Source organism: Eptatretus burgeri, chromosome 12 (assembly GCF_056783735.1).
Source record: "Eptatretus burgeri isolate ZD-2024b chromosome 12, Ebu_testis_v1, whole genome shotgun sequence".
Taxonomy (NCBI): domain Eukaryota; kingdom Metazoa; phylum Chordata; class Myxini; order Myxiniformes; family Myxinidae; genus Eptatretus; species Eptatretus burgeri.
In genome coordinates this window covers 95,209,409-95,230,454 of record NC_140972.1, presented here as the reverse complement: position 1 = coordinate 95,230,454, position 21,046 = coordinate 95,209,409, and the positions used below count along the sequence as shown (strand labels likewise).

General features: G+C 45.6%; 1 protein-coding gene across 1 annotated transcript in view; it reads right to left on the bottom strand.

Annotated features, from left to right (window-relative positions):
* The window catches only part of LOC147016178 (uncharacterized), an 83,092-nt gene that overhangs the window by 53,377 nt on the left and 8,669 nt on the right, over positions 1 to 21,046 (bottom strand). Inside the window, exon 6 of the mRNA XM_085848957.1 lies at positions 3,462 to 3,481. Coding sequence (XP_085705083.1) covers positions 3,462 to 3,481 — 20 coding nt within the window. The remainder of the gene's footprint in view (positions 1 to 3,461; positions 3,482 to 21,046) is intronic.

Sequence of the window (21,046 nt, the reverse complement as noted above, 5' to 3'; positions counted from 1 at the left end):
ACGGGCAGGGAGAGAGAGACGGGCAGGGAGAGAGAGACGGGCAGGGAGAGAGAGACGGGCAGGGAGAGAGAGACGGGCAGGGAGAGAGAGACGGGCAGGGAGAGAGAGACGGGCAGGGAGAGAGAGACGGGCAGGGAGAGAGAGACGGGCAGGGAGAGAGAGACGGGCAGGGAGAGAGAGACGGGCAGGGAGAGAGAGACGGGCAGGGAGAGAGAGACGGGCAGGGAGAGAGAGACGGGCAGGGAGAGAGAGACGGGCAGGGAGAGAGAGACGGGCAGGGAGAGAGAGACGGGGGGAGAGAGAGACGGGGGGAGAGAGAGACGGGGGGGGAGAGAGAGACGGGGGGGGGAGAGAGACGGGGGGAGAGAGAGACGGGGAGAGAGAGAGACGGGGGTGGGAGAGAGAGACGGGGGTGGGAGAGAGAGACGGGGTGGGAGAGAGAGACGGGGGGGTGGGAGAGAGAGACGGGGGTGGGAGAGAGAGACGGGGGTGGGAGAGAGAGACGGGGGTGGGAGAGAGAGAGACGGGGGTGGGAGAGAGAGAGACGGGGGTGGGAGAGAGAGAGACGGGGGTGGGAGAGAGAGACGGGGGGTGGGAGAGAGAGAGACGGGGGTGGGAGAGAGAGACGGGGGTGGAGAGAGAGAGACGGGGGTGGAGAGAGAGACGGGGGTGGGAGAGAGAGACGGGGGTGGAGAGAGAGACGGGGGTGGAGAGAGAGACGGGGTGGAGAGAGAGACGGGGGGGAGAGAGAGGCAGGGGGAGAGAGAGACGCGGGGAGAGAGAGACACGGGGAGAGAGACACGGGGAGAGAGAGACGGGGAGAGAGACACGGTGAGAGAGACACGGGGAGAGAGACACGGGGAGAGAGAGACGGGGGGGGGGGGGGAAGAGGGAGGAGCAAGAGGGAGGGGAGAGAGAGAGGAGAGAGGAAGGGGAGAGGGAGGGAGAGAAATTTCTTTCAGAGGGAAAGGAAGGGAGAGGAGAGGATGAAGGGAAGAGAGAAGAGAGGAGAGGACGGAGGAAGAGGAGAGGTGAGAACAGAGGGAGGAGGGAGAGGAAGCTCGGAAGGTGCGAAAAGCGAGGAGGAAGGGGGGTTGGGAGAGCTTCACCTCGCCAAATGTTGCTCTCCACTGTGGAAGGAAGGTGTGTGAGGAGAGGTTGAGACAGTGAGAGAAAGAGAGACAATGAGAGAAAGAGAGACAGTGAGAGAAAGAGAGACAGCAAGAGAAAGCGAGAAAGAGAGACAGCGAGAGAAAGAGAGACAGTGAAAGAAAGAGAGAAAGAGAGACAGTGAGAGAAAAAGAGACGGCAAGAGAAAAATAGACAGCGAGAGAAAGAGAGAGAGCGAAAGAAAGAGAGACAGCGAAAGAAAGAGAGAAAGAGAGACAGCGAGAGAAAGAGAGACAGCGAAAGAAAGAGAGAAATAGAGACAGCGAGAGAAAGAGAGACAGTGAAAGAAAGAGAGAAAGAGAGACAGCAAGAGAAAGAGAGACAGCGAAAGAAAGAGAGAAAGAGAGAAAGCGAGAGAAAGAGAGACAGTGAAAGAAAGAGAGAAAGAGAGAAAGCGAGAGAAAGAGAGACAGTGAAAGAAAGAGAGAAAGAGAGACGGCGAAAGAAAGAGAGACACCGAGAGAGAGAGAGAGAGAGAGAGAGAGAGAGAGAGAGAGAGAGAGAGAGAGAGAGAGAGAGAGAGAGAGAGAGAGAGAGAGAGAGAGAGAGAGAGAGAGAGAGAGAGAGAGAGAGAGAGAGAAAGAGAGACAGTGAAAGAAAGAGAGACAGCAAGACAGTGAAGGAAAGAGAGAAAGAGAGACAGCGAAAGAAAGAGAGACAGCGAGAGAAAGAGAGACAGCGAGAGAAAGAGAGACAGCGAGAGAAAGAGAGACAGCGAGAGAAAGAGAGACAGCGAGAGAAAGAGAGACAGCGAGAGAAAGAGAGACAGCGAGAGAAAGAGAGACAGCGAGAGAAAGAGAGACAGCGAGAGAAAGAGAGACAGCGAGAGAAAGAGAGACAGCGAAAGAAAGAGAGAAAGAGAGACGGCAAGAGAAAGAGTGAAAGAGAAAAAGAGAGACAGAGAGTGAAAGAGGGTCGGAGGCAGAGGAGGAGAGAAAGCAAAAAAAAAGAGAAAGTTGAGGTGTGGATGTGGGGTTAGTAAAGAGAATAATATGTTCTGCTTAATGACCGAACACAAACAAAAAAAAAACAAAAAAAACAAAAATATATATCTCATGTCAGTACAGCTGTACGCACAATGACCCATGAGTTTGTAAAGTAATCCGCTGGCACATCCACAAAAGCTTTGATATCCCAGTTCCAGAAAATTTGTGGGAAAATGAACCAAAAGCAATCATTGAAAGCATGGAAGTACCACTCACGTACGTCCTAATGATTCCATCGAGCGTGAACATCGAAAACACAGCATTGTAAATAGATATACTTCAGTGCAAAAAAAAAAACAAAGAAGACATTGCTGATTGAGGTGTTAATACTAGTGATTTTGGATTAAACGGTGCAGAGATCAAGAAAATGACCAAACACCAAGACCTCAAGAATGAAGTGAAAAGATCCCCGGGCCCGTCCTGACATTTTATGTTGCAGAGGTTTCCTCCTATCTCTCACCATTCAAGAGATGAGCGCGTGCAGACAGACAAACAAACAAACAAACAAACAAACAAAAACTTCAAATTATATATTGGATATAAGAAATACTAGAAAATACAAGCCTCGTGATTATAGATATATAATCTAATGTGTTTCTACATCCTATCACTACAGAGGTCAAGCTCATCTGCTTTTTATAACACTGCCAGAGGATGTGTTGTTTTCCGTAGCACCACAATTACACACATAACATGCACATGATGTTAATAATCCTGCAGCTCTAATGTGTTGTTTTGCAAGTCACCAAAAGAACCAAGAGACCACTGCAGGGTTAATAATGACCTGCATTGTGTCCAAATGGGGTATTTTCGCAGGAATTGAGAGGAGTGGATTTATTTATTTTTCACATATACAGCACCCGATTTACAATCCTTTGTGTGAGTGAAACAGCAATTTCTGGTCCATTGTTTCAAACTAATAGGTGTTTCATGGCATAGATAGCAGGGGGATGGTGTTCAGAGGTGGAATGGAAAAGGAGGGAGGGATTTTAGATCGAGGAACGAGTGGATTCAGGTGACGCGATTTAGGTTTGGAAAGTGAACATGGCGAGAGACCTGAGATAGAGCGGCAGCTGGAGGCATAGTGGGATCCAAAGATAGATCGATAGATGGAGGATTAAAGAGAACCCAAACATTCTATCTAACGATGTATATCCCTCCCAAAGTCCCACGACAAAAAAGGTAGGAATCGATCTCACGTAAACTAAATAAATACAATATCTGTCTGGGGGAAATCCTGTTATCGGAATGCATATGGAGGGGCTTTTCCAAAATCGCAACAATGTATTTGATGTACCTACTCACAGCAACGAGTCCATTATGACCTGCACAAAAGAAAGAGAAAGAGAAAGAGAAAGAGAAAGAGAAAGAGAAAGAGAAAGAGAAAGAGAAAGAGAAAGAGAAAGAGAAAGAGAAAGAGAAAGAGAAAGAGAAAGAGAAAGAGAAAGAGAAAGAGAAAGAGAAAGAGAAAGAGAAAGAGAAAGAGAAAGAGAAAGTGAAAGTGAAAGTGAAAGTGAAAGAGAAAGAGAAAGAGAAAGAGAAAGAGAAAGTGAAAGTGAAAGTGAAAGTGAAAGTGAGAGAAAGAGAAAGAGAAAGAGAAAGAGAAAGAGAAAGAGAAAGAGAAAGAGAAAGTGAAAGTGAAAGTGAAAGTGAAAGTGAAAGTGAAAGTGAAAGAGAAAGAGAAAGAGAAAGAGAAAGAGAAAGAGAAAGAGAAAGAGAAAGAGAAAGAGAAAGTGAAAGTGAAAGTGAAAGTGAAAGTGAAAGTGAAAGAGAAAGAGAAAGAGAAAGAGATAAGAGTTAAACAACTTTGGTTTTAAAATTAATCTATAAATCCAAGGCTTTTCCAATCAACGTGATAGTATCAAAGGGATGGTGAGGTGGTCTCCAATTGCAAGGTAAAGTGATTGGAATCTGTTACACTAAGTAAAAAGATATAACTTTGTTTATAACTAAACACACAAGGTACGACCTTATTACTCTTGTCAGAGGAGAGGGCAATGTGTGAGGGTCTGCATATTTATTAGTTGTGAAATCGAAGATTCTCGAGTACATTGGTTGCTCTGATCTGCTATTACCTCTGCCACCAAAGGTGGAATGAGGTTATGTTCTCACTCCAGTCTGTTTGTGTGCAGGATATCTCAAAACGTTGTAGATGGATTCGGATGAAACTTGGTGGACACGTTGGGCGTGTGACCATGACGAATTGCTTCGATGTTGGTGAAGATCCGAATCTGGATCCAACAATGAGAATAATTTAATTCATAAAAAGATGCTTGGCACTACAAAACTTAAATATAGACACAAGTCTGAAGACGACGATGGTTCACGAGCAGTATTTGACGATGTAGATTGTTTCAGAAGTCAAGGTTGAAACAATGTGATAATGTTTGACCAAGTTATAAAAATGATCAACATGATGTGGTACGAGTGACAGGTTATTAGCTGCAAAATGTCGAAATCCCGGTTTTGTTCAACAACTTTTAAAATTTGACCTTTGCAGAACGTTTAAAGGTCACAAAACAATGTTGTGGACATTAAAATAAGGAAACAGGATACGTGTTATTGCTTATTGGAGTGAGTTCGTCGAAGAAGGTCGAAAACCCGGTTCGATTCCCACAACTTTGAAAATTTGACCTTTGTGACCTTTAAAGGTCAAAGGTCAAGGATTATGACCTTTGGTGCAAAACTTCCTCTGGAACATTCCAGAACAATATAATGTCATAGAGGCTATATGGTATTTCGCACTCCTCGGATTATCCATACTTTGATGAAATCAGCGTAAAAACAAACTTGAAGGGGGCGCCACGGGCAAGGTGTTCGAGATAGAGCAAAATGTTTTCAAGACCTTAGGTGGGGAATGACCTCAAGATTATGCATAAAAAAATTGTCATCCTTGCTCTCAAAGTTTGGGCGGTCATATGATTTTTATGTCAAAATTCGAAATTTTCTAAGTTCGCGACCTTGTGACCTTGACCTTGACATGAAAATGAAAAAAAAATCGAGCTCCGTGGGGCTATGCAGGTGCCATTGAGCTAACCAAATACCGAAATCACTGCCAGATTTGACAAACCCCTCGGAGAAGATGGATTTTTCTGTCAAAATCACAATTTTCTAAGTTCGTGACCTTGTGACCTTGACCTTGGGACCAAAATGAAAATAAACCAATGCCACCCGCAGGGTGACCCGTATCTTGCCAAAAGGTGACCACGTGTGACTTCTTTAAAGTCACACTGAGGTGAACAGAGCTGCTATCCACCAGGAGCGACTCCTTGAGGAATATCTGCCAACGAGAGATTCCGATGAGAATCGTTCTACAGAGTAACCATGAAAAAGATGTGTTTGCCTCATAACGTCACCAAATGACGTCATAATGTCTCAAGCTTGACATATCTAGAAAGCACTCATCGAGGTGTTCAATTTGAGGTACTACACGATATGGTTCCTAAAACTTGAAAATTTGACCTTGGGGTAAAATACGTTTGACCTCAGGCGCTAACCATGAAGGTCAAGGCCAATCGCCACCAAAAAATAATCAACTGAGCGCCAGACCATGAACTATATTCCCATGAAGTTTGAAGACGATCCGATCAAAATTACTCAAAAAATAAGGGTTTGGTCGACTCCACTGATTTGCGACAAAGTGACTTTGACCTTTGACCTTGACCTTCAAAATTTTGTACGCTGAAAGGGACCTCTATAGGCCTCTGATATGCGAAGTTACAAAAATTTCCAATGATAACTGTGCTCTGCAGAATTTTTTATACGTGATTACAGACAAACAAAAAGTAATTAAATAACATACAAGCTGACGAACATATCTTGCAAAAACTTTGTTTTGGCAAGATAAAAATCGAGCTCTGTGAGGCTATGCAGGTGGCATTGCGCTAACCAAATACCAAAACCCCTGCCAGATTTGACAAACCCCCTAGGAGAAGATGCAAATTTAAATCGGCTACCCCTAAAAACACAATTCACAATTTTCAAAGTTCGTGACCTTGTGGCTTGACCTTGGGATGAAAATGAAAAAAAATATCGAGCTCCGTGGGACTATGCAGGTTCCATTTGGCAAACCAAATACCGAAATCCCTGCCAGATTCGACAAACCCCTCGGAGAAGAATTTTTTATGTCAAAATTCGCAATTTTCTAAGTTTGTGACCTTGTGGCTTTGACCTTGGGATGAACATGAAAATCGAGCTCTGTGGGACTATGCAGGTGCAATTGGGCTATCCAAATACCGAAACCCCTGTCAGATTCGACAATCCCCCTAGGATAAGATGCAAATTGAAATCGGCTACCCCCTAAAAACACGTTTTTTTGGGCGTGGCTCCGCCCATAATGAGCGCACCACGCCCATTTTCAGGAAAACACAACTAGATCATGATATAAACCTCCCACCATATTTTTGTCAGGATTGGATAAAAACCCACGGAGCTATGCTCGGGACAGACAGACAGACAGACAGACAGACAGACAGACAGACAGACACACAACAATAACGAATATCGTGGTGACTTTTTTTTTTTTGTGAAAATATTTTTTCGTGAACCAATAAATAGAGACATTTTGAAGGACATTATCATAAAAAGAAAACCACAAAGCTTTTCGTTGTGCTCTCTTCAGGTGAAATTCACACAAAGTGAGTGAGTAATGATGAACAGTCGAATCGACACCGATCAACAGTCAATTCTGATTAGACGTTCTCCACTGATGCGTCATTACCTCCCAATGGTCTAAGTGGGAGGAGCCTGTTCAGTGTTCAGCTATCCAATTGGAGGTTGCAGAGTCTGACGTGGAGCCGCTAAGGCTGATGTAGAATCTTCTTCGTAACCATCTGTGATCGTGAGACGAGTTTGTGTTCCACTTCGTCTTTGCGCAAACAAGCAAAGCGAGTGGACAAACTCTTTTTGCCGATGTGACATGAGGTCCGTGTTATAGATAAATGTCGCTTCTCATATTCAGAGATGCGTTATACTTCGTCCTCTACTCGTTATACTTGTGTTATTTTGACAATGATAGCCTGTTTACAAATGTCCCTTCGACAGAGACAATCGATACGTTGTGCACATTTGCTGTATCACATGGAACTTGCGCCGTTTCCTGAATCTGTCTTTGTAGAATTGATGAACATGGCTCCAAGAGATGTAGAGTTCAGCTTCAATAACATTATGTTCGTCCAAATTGATGGGGTGGCCATTGGCAGTGTGACCACTCCTTGGCTTTTTTCACAAGATCTTGGCTATTCGTTGTTCACCTTGGCATCTTGGTTTTCGATAGGTTTTCTTGGCGAAAAGGTTTTCTATTATCATCGCTTTTCGGAAACCTTGTGAATTCTTGGATTTTTTCATTGGCTCACCTTGGCATTTATGAAAATGAGGAGTGCTTACACTGGCCATGGGCTCTCCTTTGGGCCCAATGTTAGCAAACATCTTTGTTGGCGATCAAGAACTGCAGAAGTTGACCAAGTTGCAGGTAACTCAATCCCCCATCGTATACTACAGATATGTGGATGACATATTTTGCCTGTTTGAATCTCGTGAAGTCTGTGACCACTTCTTGAATGAATTGAATTCTCTTCATCCTGCCCTCAAGTTCACGATGGAATTGGAACATTCTCATTGCTTACCCTTTCTGGACGTTCTCGTTGAGAGATCTGCATCTTCATTTACTATGTCCATCTACAGGAAGCCCACTTTCACCGGCCAGTATACTCGATGGGACTCTTTTAATTCAACGAGATACAAGATTGGTTTGATCAATGTCTTAATGAGTCGAGCTAAGAGGATATGTTCCAATTACAAGCTTCATACAGAGATGGACAAGATTGCCGACGTCCTCAGTGAGAATGGATATCCTGAGTCTATCATCAGGAGGTTTATGCAAAAATTCCTCACTGCTACAGATGAATGGAGGATGGGTCCTGAAAAGTTCCCGGTCTACATCAAGATTCTTTGGAAAGGGAAAATGTCGCAAAGATATGAGGAACAAATCAACAGATGTGTCCCAAAACGAATATGGCCGTTCGTCCAAGAGTGATTTTCACATCTCAACGATCGATTCCTGCAGTTAAGAAGGATGTTCTGCCTGCCTCAAAACTTAGGAATATTATTTACGAGTTCAAGTCCTGATGTGATGCTCGGTATGTCGGCAGAACTACCCAGACTGACAGAATCAAACCGCATGTCCCTTTGTCCATCAGGAAAAACACAATTGGTACACGAATACAGGCGGTCCATGCTCGTAGGAAGGTCCAGGCATCAATCCCAACATCGTGTGCCTCTGCTATTGGACAACATTTGATTGATAATGCAAACTGTGCTGAACATTATGATGTGGGTGCATTCAACATATTGAGTAGAGGACGAAGTATAACGCATCTCCGAATACTAGAAGTGACATTTATCTATTCCACAGAACCTATGTTACGTCGGCAAAAAGAGTTTGTCCACTCACTTTGCTTATTTGTGCAAAGAAGAAGAGGAACACGAACTCATCTCACGATCACAGATGGTTATGAAGATGATTCTACGACAGCCTTAGTGGCTCCAGCTCAGACTCTGCAACCTCCAATTGGAGAGCTGAAAACTGAACAGGCTCCTCCCACCTAGATCATTGGGAGATGATGACGCATCAGCAGAGAACGTCCATTCAGAATTAACTTTGTTGATAGGTGTCCATTGGACTGTTCTTCATCATTACTCACGCACTTTGTGCGAATTTCACCTGAAGAAAGCATAACGAAAAGCTTTGTGGTTTTCTTTTTGTGATAATGTCCTTCAAAATGTCTCTGATTAATTTATAAAGTAATTCTTCACCATTGAGAGATGGGGACAAAAACGATATCTTCTTCTTCTTTCGGCTGCTCCCGTTAGGAGTCGCCACAGCGGATCATCCACTATGATCCGCATAATGATTTGGCACAGGTTTTACGCCGGATGCCCTTCCTGACGCAACCCTGGTCGCCTCTTACGACACAGGGATATGGTACACCTATTCTAACCGGGGGGATACACCGGGCCCAGTACACTGGTACTCACTTCGCCGACCTCGGAAGAATGACAGGCTGAATCAACCTCCTGGTGTGTATTAATTCAAGCGGACAACGGGGCTTGAACTCAGGACCTTTTGGATCCCAAGCCGCGACCCTAACCACTACGCCAACACCAGGCTGGGGACAAAAACGATATATAACATGATATCTTAAAAACGTATTGGGACCAATATGTTCTCGTGGATCAGTCTTTACCGGGCGGAGGTATGTGCTTCACCAATTGTCCTTCTAGTTCTGTCTGTTGCTGTCTGTCTATCAATCGCCCACAGGTCGTATTTTTACTCCGATCTTCATGAAATTTCACCACCTGGGAGAGGAAGACACAAGCTGGAAGTCTTTTCTTTGAGGTCAATAGGTCAAGGTCACAAATCATCAATTATTATTATTATTTTTTTTTTTTTGTATACCTTGGTCGAGGCTCGTATGAGAGCTAACACACAACTCACAGCAAGGAGGCATGAGACAAGAGGGGCGGGAGTGGAAGGGACAAAACATTGGGGAACAGACACAGGTGAACTGTGGAAGGGAGAGGGATGGGGATGGGACGGGGAACATGGCGAGGAGAAGATGGACATTACAGGGACTTTCAGGAAGGAAAGCAGGAGAATTGAAGGAAGTGGGCTTGGGTGGATTATCGGGGGTAGAAAAGATCGAGGATTTGGATGGGGGAAGATAAGAGGTGGTGGTGAACAGCTGTTTTGAAAGCCTGGAGGGAAGAATGGGAAAGAATAGAGTGAGGAAGTTTATTCCAAAGGCGGGAAAAAAGAGGAATGAAAGAGTGAAGATGAGCAGTGATTCGTGATTTTGGTAGTTTTACCAGAAGGGGGTTGTTGGCGGACCTTGAGCGCCCTGTGGAAATGTGGTTGGGACAAATCGCAGAGAGAGCAGGGGGGCAAGGCTGGAGAGGAGTCGGTAGAAGACAGAAAGACCACCGACCAACCTGCGGTGATTGAGTGAGAGGCCCAAAGACTCAGCTTCATTGCGGGAGATGCCGATGATCTTAAAAGCCCTGGTTTCGACAGCGTGAAGTCGAGAAAGGTGGGAGGCAGGAGCACCAGCCCAGAGGGGAGAGCAGTACTCCATCAGGCTACGGACAAAAGCTTTGTAAGTGGTCAGGAGCTCAAGAGGGCCGAGGAAGGACTTTGCACGACGGAGGATTCCCAGTCGGCGACTGGCTTTTGAGGCAAGGTTGGAAATGTGACTTTCCCAGGAAAGGTCATGGCAGATAGTGAGACCCAGAAGCTTGAAAGAAAAGACTTCTTCCAGAGGATTGTTGAGAAAGTGGATGGGGGGGTTTTGTAAACGGTCCTTTCGAAGAGACATAGTGAGAGTGTGAGATTTGTCTGGATTGAAAGACATGTTCCACTTGTTGGACCAGTTTGTGATTTTATCCAGATCTGCAGTGAGCGAAGAAGCTGCTGCTTGCCGGTCTGAGGGATGACAGATGGTACGGCAGAGGGTGGAGTCATCGGCAAAGAGAAATAGAGGATTTTCCAGAGAGTCCGAGAGATCATTGATGAAAACCAGAAAAAGAACAGGGCCCAGAACGCTACCTTGAGGAACTCCAGCCTGCACAGGAAGAGGGGATGAAAGAACTCCATTTAGGGCCACACGTTGACTGCGACAGGAGAGGAAGTCTGCGAGCCATGAGTGGAGATGGCCTTGAATACCATGGGAAGAGAGTTTGGTGAGTAGGGCAGGGTGCCAGACTGTGTCAAAAGCACGTGATATGTCCAGGGATACGGCTCGGATTTCCTGTCTGGCATTGAGGACCTCCATCCATTGATGGGAGAGCAGTAGCAGCATATCCAGGGTAGAGTGACCTGGTCTGAAACCAAATTGATGATTGGAAATCAAGCCGTTGGAGAAGAGGAAGGATTTCATGTCTGAAGCGATGATGGATTCCATAACCTTGCTGATGATTGGGAGAAGGCTGATTGGTCTGTAGTTACAGGGATCTGTTTTTGCACCTTTTTTATGCAGGGCAGTGATGTTAGCAGATTTCCAAGCAGATGGCAGATGACCTTGGGAAAATGAGAGGGTGAATAGAACAGAGAGAGGGTGAGCAAGAGCAGAAGAGCAGGCTTTGAGGACACGTGGGCTGATGCCGTCTGGACCGGTTGCAGAATCTGACTCGAGGTTTGAAAGCAAGCTCTCCACCTTGTCAGGAGAAAAGGACACAGAGTCCAGGGACAGTTGGGTGCGACTGGGTAAGGTGGGTAGAGATAGTGATGGGTTTAGGACACAAGATTTAGCTGCAAACACCGAGTTTAGACATTCAGCTTTATCACGTGTGGAATCAGCAGTGCGGCCATTTGAGGTAAGGGAGGGGATGGAGGGGGAACATACACCAGAAACAGATTTGATTAAACGCCACCAGGATTTTGAGGAGGGAGAGAGGTTTGAGAGTTCAGACTTGAGATGAGAAAGATGTTGTTTTCTGGCTCTCCTGAGGGTAGATACACACTTGTTCCGAGCTTTGTGGAAAGAACTGAGATTGCCCTCAGTTGGGTTTGCTTTCCATGAGGCAAAGGCAAGTTGTTTCAGGACAACTGCCTCGCCACAAGCTTCAGTAAACCAAGGGCGGGAGGAAGGGTAAGACAACTGAACACAAGAGGGGATAAATCTGTGCATGAGGGAGAGCAAGTTTCTTTGAAAGAATTCCCAGGATGAGTTGATGTTTGAGAAAGTAGTGATAGGAGACCAGTCTGTAAGTTTGATGGCTGCTCGGAGACCCTGCCAGTCGGCTTGAGTGAAATGCCAGACTCGACGGCGGTGAGGTGGTTCTCTGATAACAGCCAGAGAGATGTCCACTTTAATAAGGACGTGGTCAGAAGAACCGATTGGAGCGAAGGAAGAGCAGCAGATATTGTCAGGGAAATTTGTCAAAATCAGATCCAGAAGAGATGGAGTACCATTGGTTGAGATCCGGGTCGGGAAGTTGACCGATTGAGTCAGTCCCAATGAGTCACAGAAAGCTTTTGCTGATGTCCCATGGCAGGTGAGAGAGGTACCCACACCTAGCCAACTGGCGTGATGACAATTGAAGTCGCCACATAAGAGGAAGAGAGAGTTTGGATGAGAAGATAGAAGATGGTCCATGTTTTCGGAGAGTGAGGTGTAGATGGAGTCATCACTGTTCGGTGGACGGTACAGTACACATATAAACATGAGGTGGGAGTGGAGGGGAAGCCGAAGCCAGAGGTATTCCTGGGGGTGTGGGGGAGTGAGGGCAGTGCAGGGAGAGTGAGGAATAGAGTCTTTGATGAAGAGAGCAACACCTCCACCAGGACGAGGCTCAGGTCTGTCATACCGTAAGAGGGAGTAACCAGGGAGAGATACTTGGGAGTCAGACACGTCTTGGGAGAGGAAAGTTTCTGTTAGGCAGATAATGTCTGGTTTGTCAGTGGCAACCTGCATGGAAAGATCTGAAAGGTTTGAGCGAAGGCCCCGGATATTTGAGGTCCACACTTTTAATGAAGAGGTAGGGGAGGAGGCTTTGGGTGCAGGAGGTGGAGGGGCGGGGGAGGGTAGGACGAGGGACGAGGGGGAGGTAAGGAGGGTTGCTGAAGGAGTGTGGGGTATTGCAGAATAGCGAGGGGAGGGGGCCGAATGAGGAGTAGAAAAGGCTCTGTGGTGCTGGGAGAGAGGGGGGACAAGAGACAAGGAAGATGGCAGTTGAGGATTTGAGGAGGTGGAGTGAAGAGATGGAGGTGAGAGGGCAGTGGAGGGAGGCAGGTTGGTGGATGAGAGGGGGCAACTTAGAGAAGGAAGAGTGAGGGGGATGAAAGGTGGGAGAAAGGTGAGGGGGAATTTTTGAAAGAGGTGTGAGGGAGGCTTGGAGGGAGAAGAGTGGGATGGTTGCTTTGAGAGAGAGAGTGAGGGGTGAGGGGGGTGAGTTGGCACTGAAGTTGGAAAAAAAGAATGTTTGATGGAAAGCGAGCATCCATGGCAAACTGTGGTTTTTAAAAGTTTTAGGTCAGAGATGCGATTTAACACAATTCTTGATGGATGCAATGAAGGCGAATTCAGAGCATGGAGAGAAGAAGCGCTGTAATAGTTGGATTTTTTAGGCAAGGAATGAAGGAGAGGTCGAAATGAGAGCAGTCTGTTAAAATAGCAGAAGAGTAGTGCATTGTGAAACAGTAAAGAGTACCACATGTGTGAGAGAGGAAGATGAAGCATTATAAGATCGTTTTTGTTGTTAATATTAATGTATGAGAGAGTTCAACAGATTAGGTCATGGAAGTGTAAAAAAAAAAAGAAATCGAGGAAGACGAGGAGGAAGTTAAGAGGAAGAAGAAGTAGCAGAATCGGGAGAAGGTGAGCGTGTTGTTGTTGTTGTTGTTGTTGGGTATATATATATATATTTTTTTTTTTTTTTTTTGAGATAAGAAAGAGATTAGTTGGGAGAATGGGGGATGTTTGGAAAGTGGGGAGGATGAAAATTGAAGGTAATGGGGAGAAAAAACAAACAAACAAACAAAAAAAAAACGATCGAACACCGAGTGGAACCGGTAGGCCTCAAGCCTAGGACTAGGCCTCAAACACCAGGTAAGAACGTCGACATAAATATTCACAAAATAGCACGATTTTTGAAACAAAACTGAACTAGGAACACACATTAACATGTAGGTGAGAAAATTAAACAGTTAAAACGGGACAAATAACAACCGGAACTTAACTTTGAGAACGTCAGCAGGGAGCCCCGAAGGAGACCTCTTGCCGCTCAAAACCGGAACCGGAAGTATCGTGGATTTTCATCCGATTGACTTGATATCTCTATGTATGAATGCGAAAAACAGGCAAACGGTGAACCCTCATTGTGGTGAAGCCACAGTTGACCCTTGTGAGTGTCAGTGTTGTCGTTGAGTCCACCTAATCCTACTCTGAGTCCAAGTTCTAGTCCATGTCCAGCATTCCTGAGTCCGAGTCGACATAAATCATTCACAAACAGTGATTTTCAGTCTGCTTGACCATCTTAAAATATTGCCTTAAGGGAGACAATCATGCTTCTTGTCGAGTTTTCATAAATATGTTTGAATTTCATTATCATAATGAAATGAGGTCACATGTGTGTTTTCGATATGATATATGATATGATATGATATGATAATGGAGCAAAGTTTCGGTTTGAAATGAGCAATAAATGCAGTGTCCTCCGATACAAAAACATTAACCACAATTTAAAACCACTGTCTTTTACACCACCTTATATAAAATATTTCATTACTGTTTTGTAGCTGAAACCATTTAGTTTAGTAATATGGGAACAGCGAAGCCTGGTGTTGGCTTAACGGTTAAGGTAGCTTGTTTAAGATCTTTGCGTTGAGTTTGAACCCCTCTCCCACCATTGAAATAACACCAGGTGGGTTCACTCAGCCTGTCATATTTCCAAGGTCAGAAAAATGAGTACCAGCTTACTGCGGTAATAAGCCATTCGAGTATCCTGCATCGGAGTGACGACCTTCCAGGATTGTACTCATCAGCCAACTGAAACTGCCTTGGCAGCCCGATGTGCCTCACGGAGTGAAAGGAATGGATATTGTATAGTAACAGCAATGATCGCAGTATAACATATAATGGAGCTTCTCAAACAACTCCATGATGTAGTTTAAAAAGTAAAATGTAACCCTAACTCTTAAACATATGCAGCAACCCTCTGCTCCACCTGCTCCATTCCTCAAGCTCCATCTGCTTGTTCAGCTCCACCTTCCGCCCCATACCGTACACCAAGCCAAAAGCATCTCTTTTCCCTCCCCCTCGCAGTCTTTTATAGTTGTTTAGCAAAGAAGGACCCTAAAGATGGATCAGGATGGACGATAGGAGTTTCCAAACATCCCCAATGGTGCACAGACACTTCCCGAAGTGTTGGCCCTGTCCACGCGATGACTCACTGCGGAAATGGTCTCATTCGCTTCTGCGGAATACCACATGACTTATCTCCAAGATTAACATGGGGTGAGGGTACCTGGTGGCACTCTCTGGCCACGAACATGCACTGGACACCAAATGGGGGCCATTATTGAGCGGAGTGCTAGGGCTGTCCACCCAATGTCAAACGGATTCCAGCGCACACTAGAATGTTCCAAGCAGAAGCATCCGCAGTGGTACGTGGCATTCGTTGCTCCTTCACATCTCCAAAGAGCAGTGGTGGGCATCTCTTGTGGTGACTGTGGTTGCGGAATTCTTCGTGGTGGTGTAGCGATGAGTAATGTAGTGGTGATGGCAGTTAATGGCAAAGGTAAGCGAGCTTGGATTGATGTGGGGATTTTTATAAAGGTGTTGTAGTGGTTGTAGAAATGTTGTAGCGTTGTGGACTAAATCTGGAGAAGGTCTGAGATGAGCATTTCTTTGATAATGTCGCGAAGTTTGAATGAGAAATGATGTGCATTTGCTAATGAAGGCTGCCCGTTGCTCTGCGTGAAGCGTGTTTAGTAAAGTAAAATAAAATAGATAGCGGATGAGAATAAAGACCTGCCTAAAAGCCCTCACAATGCATTTTGTCCCATAAACCCAGTAGACATAAGGGAAGGACTATCTAAAACGAATACTACTTAAGTAACGGTCTCAGGCCCATGACATATTGTGTACCATTGCCTGAGGGGTGGAGGGGCTTCGCAGAGCCTCAACAACATTATATGGAAATAAAATATTGATGAGAACCATCAGGTGAAATTCTTCCATGAAACAGGAGAGAGTACGCTTCTATATGGTGCCAAGAATTGGACATTAACAAGGACACCTGAGGGGCGACTTGATGGCTGCTATATAAGGCTGTTGAGGGCAGCATTGAATATAATCTCGAGAGAACATCAAACAAATGAAAAGCTATATGGCGGATTGCTCTTTGTTTCGAGCACAGGACTTCCAAAACAAACAAAAAAAAGATTTCCATTTGCCGGCCATTGTTGGAGAAGCAAGCAGGAAATTGTATTGCAACTTCTGCTCTGGGGACCCAAGCAAGGCGAGAGGTCTTGTGGCCGTCCTGTTCTCAACTACATGGATCAGCTCGAGAGGAACGCAAGTCTGATGACAGACCAGCTGCCAATTATTGTGGAAGATCGTGAGGATTGGAAGAAACTCATGATAAATACCCGAGTTTGTTCGAACAATCAAAAAGTGATGATGATGCTGAACAATCAATCACGTGAAACACATGATAGGTCGAATTTTCAAAATGACCAAATTGCCGTTTCCATGGAAACTATTGTTTCATTGGATTTTGTAAGTATCCTGCTGTGCACATCTTCCTTGTTTGTCTGGTTGGTTGTTTGTCCACACATAATGTGCCAAACGAAGGCCACAAAGAATGTCATGACTGACTAGTCAGTGAACAACTTGCAACAACACGTTTGCTTGTTTGTCATGAGGCCCAGAAGGTGAAACCTCAGTTCTTGGAAACCATGTGTGTCTCTCATTCGATTGAAGGTGAAAGATGCCATCTTGTGGTTGTGGTGGAAGCATCAAGCACCTGGGATGATTCAATTGGTGCTGAGGCTGTTTGAATGTGAGTTGGAATTTGCATTTATTTATTAACTCAGGGCTGTTAGAATATCCTATGGAGGTATGCACACCCCATCTGAACTGTCTAGCCTGGGTTTGAGTGCCGACCTGGCGATACACTACCATCCTGGTGTTTTATCATTCACCCAGAATTGGTGAGTTATCAGCTGCACCATGAACACATTACAAATTCTTGCCCACATCAAGTGCAGTCGAATGTCATACCTGACAAGCCGGTTCGTGAACAACTTGTGACAAAGTTCCCCCAAGAGAAGGTGGGAATTAATGGGGCGTTTAAAGAAGTAGTGGATTTACAATGGAGAATGTTTACCCTCTCACGAGCACTCTATGGCACAGGGGGATTCAGGGGTCTCTCCGTGCTCAGATATGTAAATACCATGATGTTGTGACATTCTGACAGACAGTACATCGATAATTTGTGCATCGATGCAGTCAAAGTGCAAGAAACCCAGGTGGATGAAACACCTTTGAGGTTCAGAGAGACCCAAGTGCCAGTTCGAGTGTTAAATCATCCATTGGCCTTGTTCTTGTGCAATCGCTGTAAGATTTGCTTGCTCAACAAAAACAGATGTGCAGCGGTGAGACAGTGTGTGACAACATGGCATTTCAAGTGAACAATGTACACTCAGTTAATGACTAACTTGTTAGTAATCAACACATTGCATGAACTGACCAGAAAATAACAAACTTAACCAGACCTTGATCAACAAAACATTCCCTTTTCTTTGTCCCGACTTGCATTGGAGGAGACAACCTCCACATATGCAATTTGCACCATGTTGCAGTACATGACCATATGCGATGCACGTGAGCCATTCCACCGAGCACGGGACAGACGTGATTCGGTGCAAACATGGTGTGGCACATTAGAGATGGTAAAAACAGTGCGATGGGAACATTTGCCAACACGTTTGAATTGCACAGCACACTGTACGAGATTCGGTCCGACAAGGCACCCGTATGGATAACGGGGCCGACGTGATGCTGTTACCCAGCACTTACCCCCTCCGATTAGGCCTAGGTCACATTTGCTCTACGGCGAGGATACGGCGGCCGTACGCCCTCTGAATTGACAGAAACGTGCAGCGGCCGCAGAAAACTGAGGTGGCCTCAGGGAGGCCCTACGCCGTTTGGCTATATTTTACAGGCCGTAGGGTCGCCGTGGAATTATAGCGCAGAGTTATAACTTTTTTTCATTTGTTCTCCGTAGCAATTCGACAAGCCAAGCTATGACGTAGATGTGTTCCACGTCGACCGTACGGAGGGCGTACGGTGGGCTTGCGTTATTCGTGCAGCTGCCGTAAGCTCTTCTCAATGAAAATGAATTTTCCCAACCCCCAAAAAATTACGGCGGCCGCACTATTTCCACGGTCGACGCACGGTTCCCCTATGCCCGCGTGCACCTACCTAAGCCTCCGTGGCAGTCTGCTTCGACCGTGCGTCCACCGTGCGCTACCGCTAGAGATCGGAGTATAGGTGTTTGCCTACACCAGTGTTTCTCAACCGGGGATCCCCAGAACCCTAGGGTTCCGCAAGAGGTCGCTAGGGGTTCCGCGAGAAACAGTAATAAATAGGCTAATGTATTTTTGAGTAGTTTTTCTTTGATTTAATATTCGTAATTTTACTATACATGTACGGCATATTGCTGGAAACTCCTTGGTTATTATAATAGAGGCTTCAACATCTTATATTAGTTACAATTATAACAACCATAGGGAATGTTATATTATAACAACCATAACAACCACGAAGTGCGATGGACGCCTGGAATAACAACTCGTCATTGAACACGGCACACGGCCTGTACGTGATGAAGTCACCCACTCGAAGCACAATGCGCGATGGACGCCCGGAATAACGACTCATCATTGAACACGGCACACGGCCTGTACGTGATGACGTCACCACTGATGACGTGGTCTGTCTGTGTCATTTTTTCCTTAAACCAGGTATCCGGAAAAAAATATATTATATTTACCACGTGAACTACGATAAAAAGATAAAAGAGCTAGATATTAATAATGGTATATAATAATTTTTATGCAGGGGTTCCCTGAGAGATGAAAATTATTTCAAGGGTTCCACAAGGGTAAAAAAGGTTGAGAAACGCTGGCCTATACAGTGGTGCCCCCAGAATCCCAATTTAATTCGTTCCAGGAGGCTGTTCAGATTGCAAAAAGTTTGGATTCCAAAAATATTTTCCCAATAAGAAATAATGGAGTGAATTAATCCGTTCGTGGACCCAAAGAAAACCCACTTTCAAGACACTTTAAACTGAAATTCCCCATGTTTAAGGTAAAATAAGATGAGTAAATGACCTTCGGTGGCGGTGTATTGTATGTAACCTGGGACAATCACCAATTCAAAGGTCCACACAGGCTCAAGCTCCGGCCTGGGTTCCGTTCGCTCGCGCACTCTGCGAGAGCGCTGCCCCCGGGGCAGCTCATCAAACATGATGCCCGCAGAACCACAATCACTTTCATCAAACGCATCGGGCTGACATAATCATGGATATTCCAAATTATAACTGGTTTTGCTGTGAAATTCAATCCTTGCCCGACAGTCCGTCACACCACGTGATCGGATTGCTTTTTTTGTTGTTAATTAAAACACAAGATGATTTAAAAAACAAACATCACAAATGAAGGTGAAAACACGAGGTAAGGCCGAAGTCACATTTGGCTCGGCGGCCGGAGGGTCTACAAATGTATGGGCACTAGCAATCATAAAGCGGCCGCAGTATTTCCACGGTCACACAATGTAGCAGTCACATATGTTTTTATTTTTCGGGTAGACACACGGGGTATTTATAAATTGTGGAGACCGAAAACGTGGGGGTGCCGTACGGTCTTCGATTTGATGTCGCACGGTGACCTTAGGGCGTCCCTGCGGCGGCCATAGAATTTCCAAGGCAGACGCAAGTTCGCCTCAAGGTGCCCGCAAGGCGACCGCAGGGGGGCCCTAAGGTCACCGTAGGGCGACCGTGGAAATAGTGTGGCCGCCGTAATTTTTTGGGGGTTGGGAAAATTAATTTTTCATTGAGAAGAGCTTACGGCAGCCGCACGAATAACGCAAGCCCACCGTACGCCCCACGTACGGTCGACGTGGAACACATCTATGTCATAGCTTGGCTTGTCAAATTTCTACGGCGAAAGTATAAATGAAAAAAAGTTACAACTCCACGTTATAATTCCACGGCGACCCTACGGCCTGTAAAAGATAGCCAAACGGCGTAGGGCCTCCCTGAGGCCACCTCAGTTTCTCTGCGGCTGCCGCACGTTTCTGTCAATTCAGAGGGCGTACGGCCGCCGTATCCTCGCTGTAGAGCAAATGTGACTGAGGCCTAAAGTATCTATCGACACACAAATGATGCTTTCATGAGTACTTCCACCGACGAACTGAATGAACAAAGCATGAAGATGCAGCTCAAACAGGTGGGGGAGACACGTGAACAAACATGAACCCCACGTTGTGTTTGGTTTTTTTAAAATGTATTAGGTTTTTAGGGCAAAATTTTCTCGAAAAAATTGTTCGGATTCCAATTTGTTCAAACAATGGGGCGTTCCGATTCTGGGGGCACCACGGTATATTATAGTTATAATATATTCAGTTATATATACTGGTATATTTTTATTTCAGTAAAAAAAAGAACTGGTATATATACCCACTCGTTACAGTCCGTCTGGCTGCACGTTCGCCTTAGGGCCCCCCTGCGGTCGCCTTGCGTCTGCCTTGAAAATTCTATGGCCGCCGCAGCGACGCCCTAAGATCACCGTGCGACATCAAATCAAAGACCGTACGGCAACCCCACGTTTTCGGTCTCCACAATTTATAAATACGCCGTGTGGCTACCCGAAAAATAAAAACATATGTGACTGCTACATTGTGTGACCGTGGAAATACTGCGGCCGCCGTACAATTGCAAGTGGCCGTAGATTTTGGAGACCCCACAGCCGCCGTAGCAAATGTGACCTAGGCCTTACTACGGCCTCGTATTCAGGTTGCAGTTTGGCTCCAGCCAAGGCTGTCACTGAACGGCTCTGATCCCACGCCTTCGCTCGAGCACACGTTCTCCTTGTGACCCTCTGGGCCATGAGGATCTTCCTGCAAAGGCCACACATGTTCCTCACTGGAGGGAAACGCAACAAGAACCACCCTCAGATCGGTTAGGGCAATTTTAATCAATTCCGTTGGGTGGAAGTTTGCTGACAGCACTGACAGCAAGCATTGGGCGTGTTTGAGGCACACCCCTTTGGCCGTCAAACATCCTACAGGGCTTTAACGGACTCTGTCCTGTGTATCCGAGTACAACCT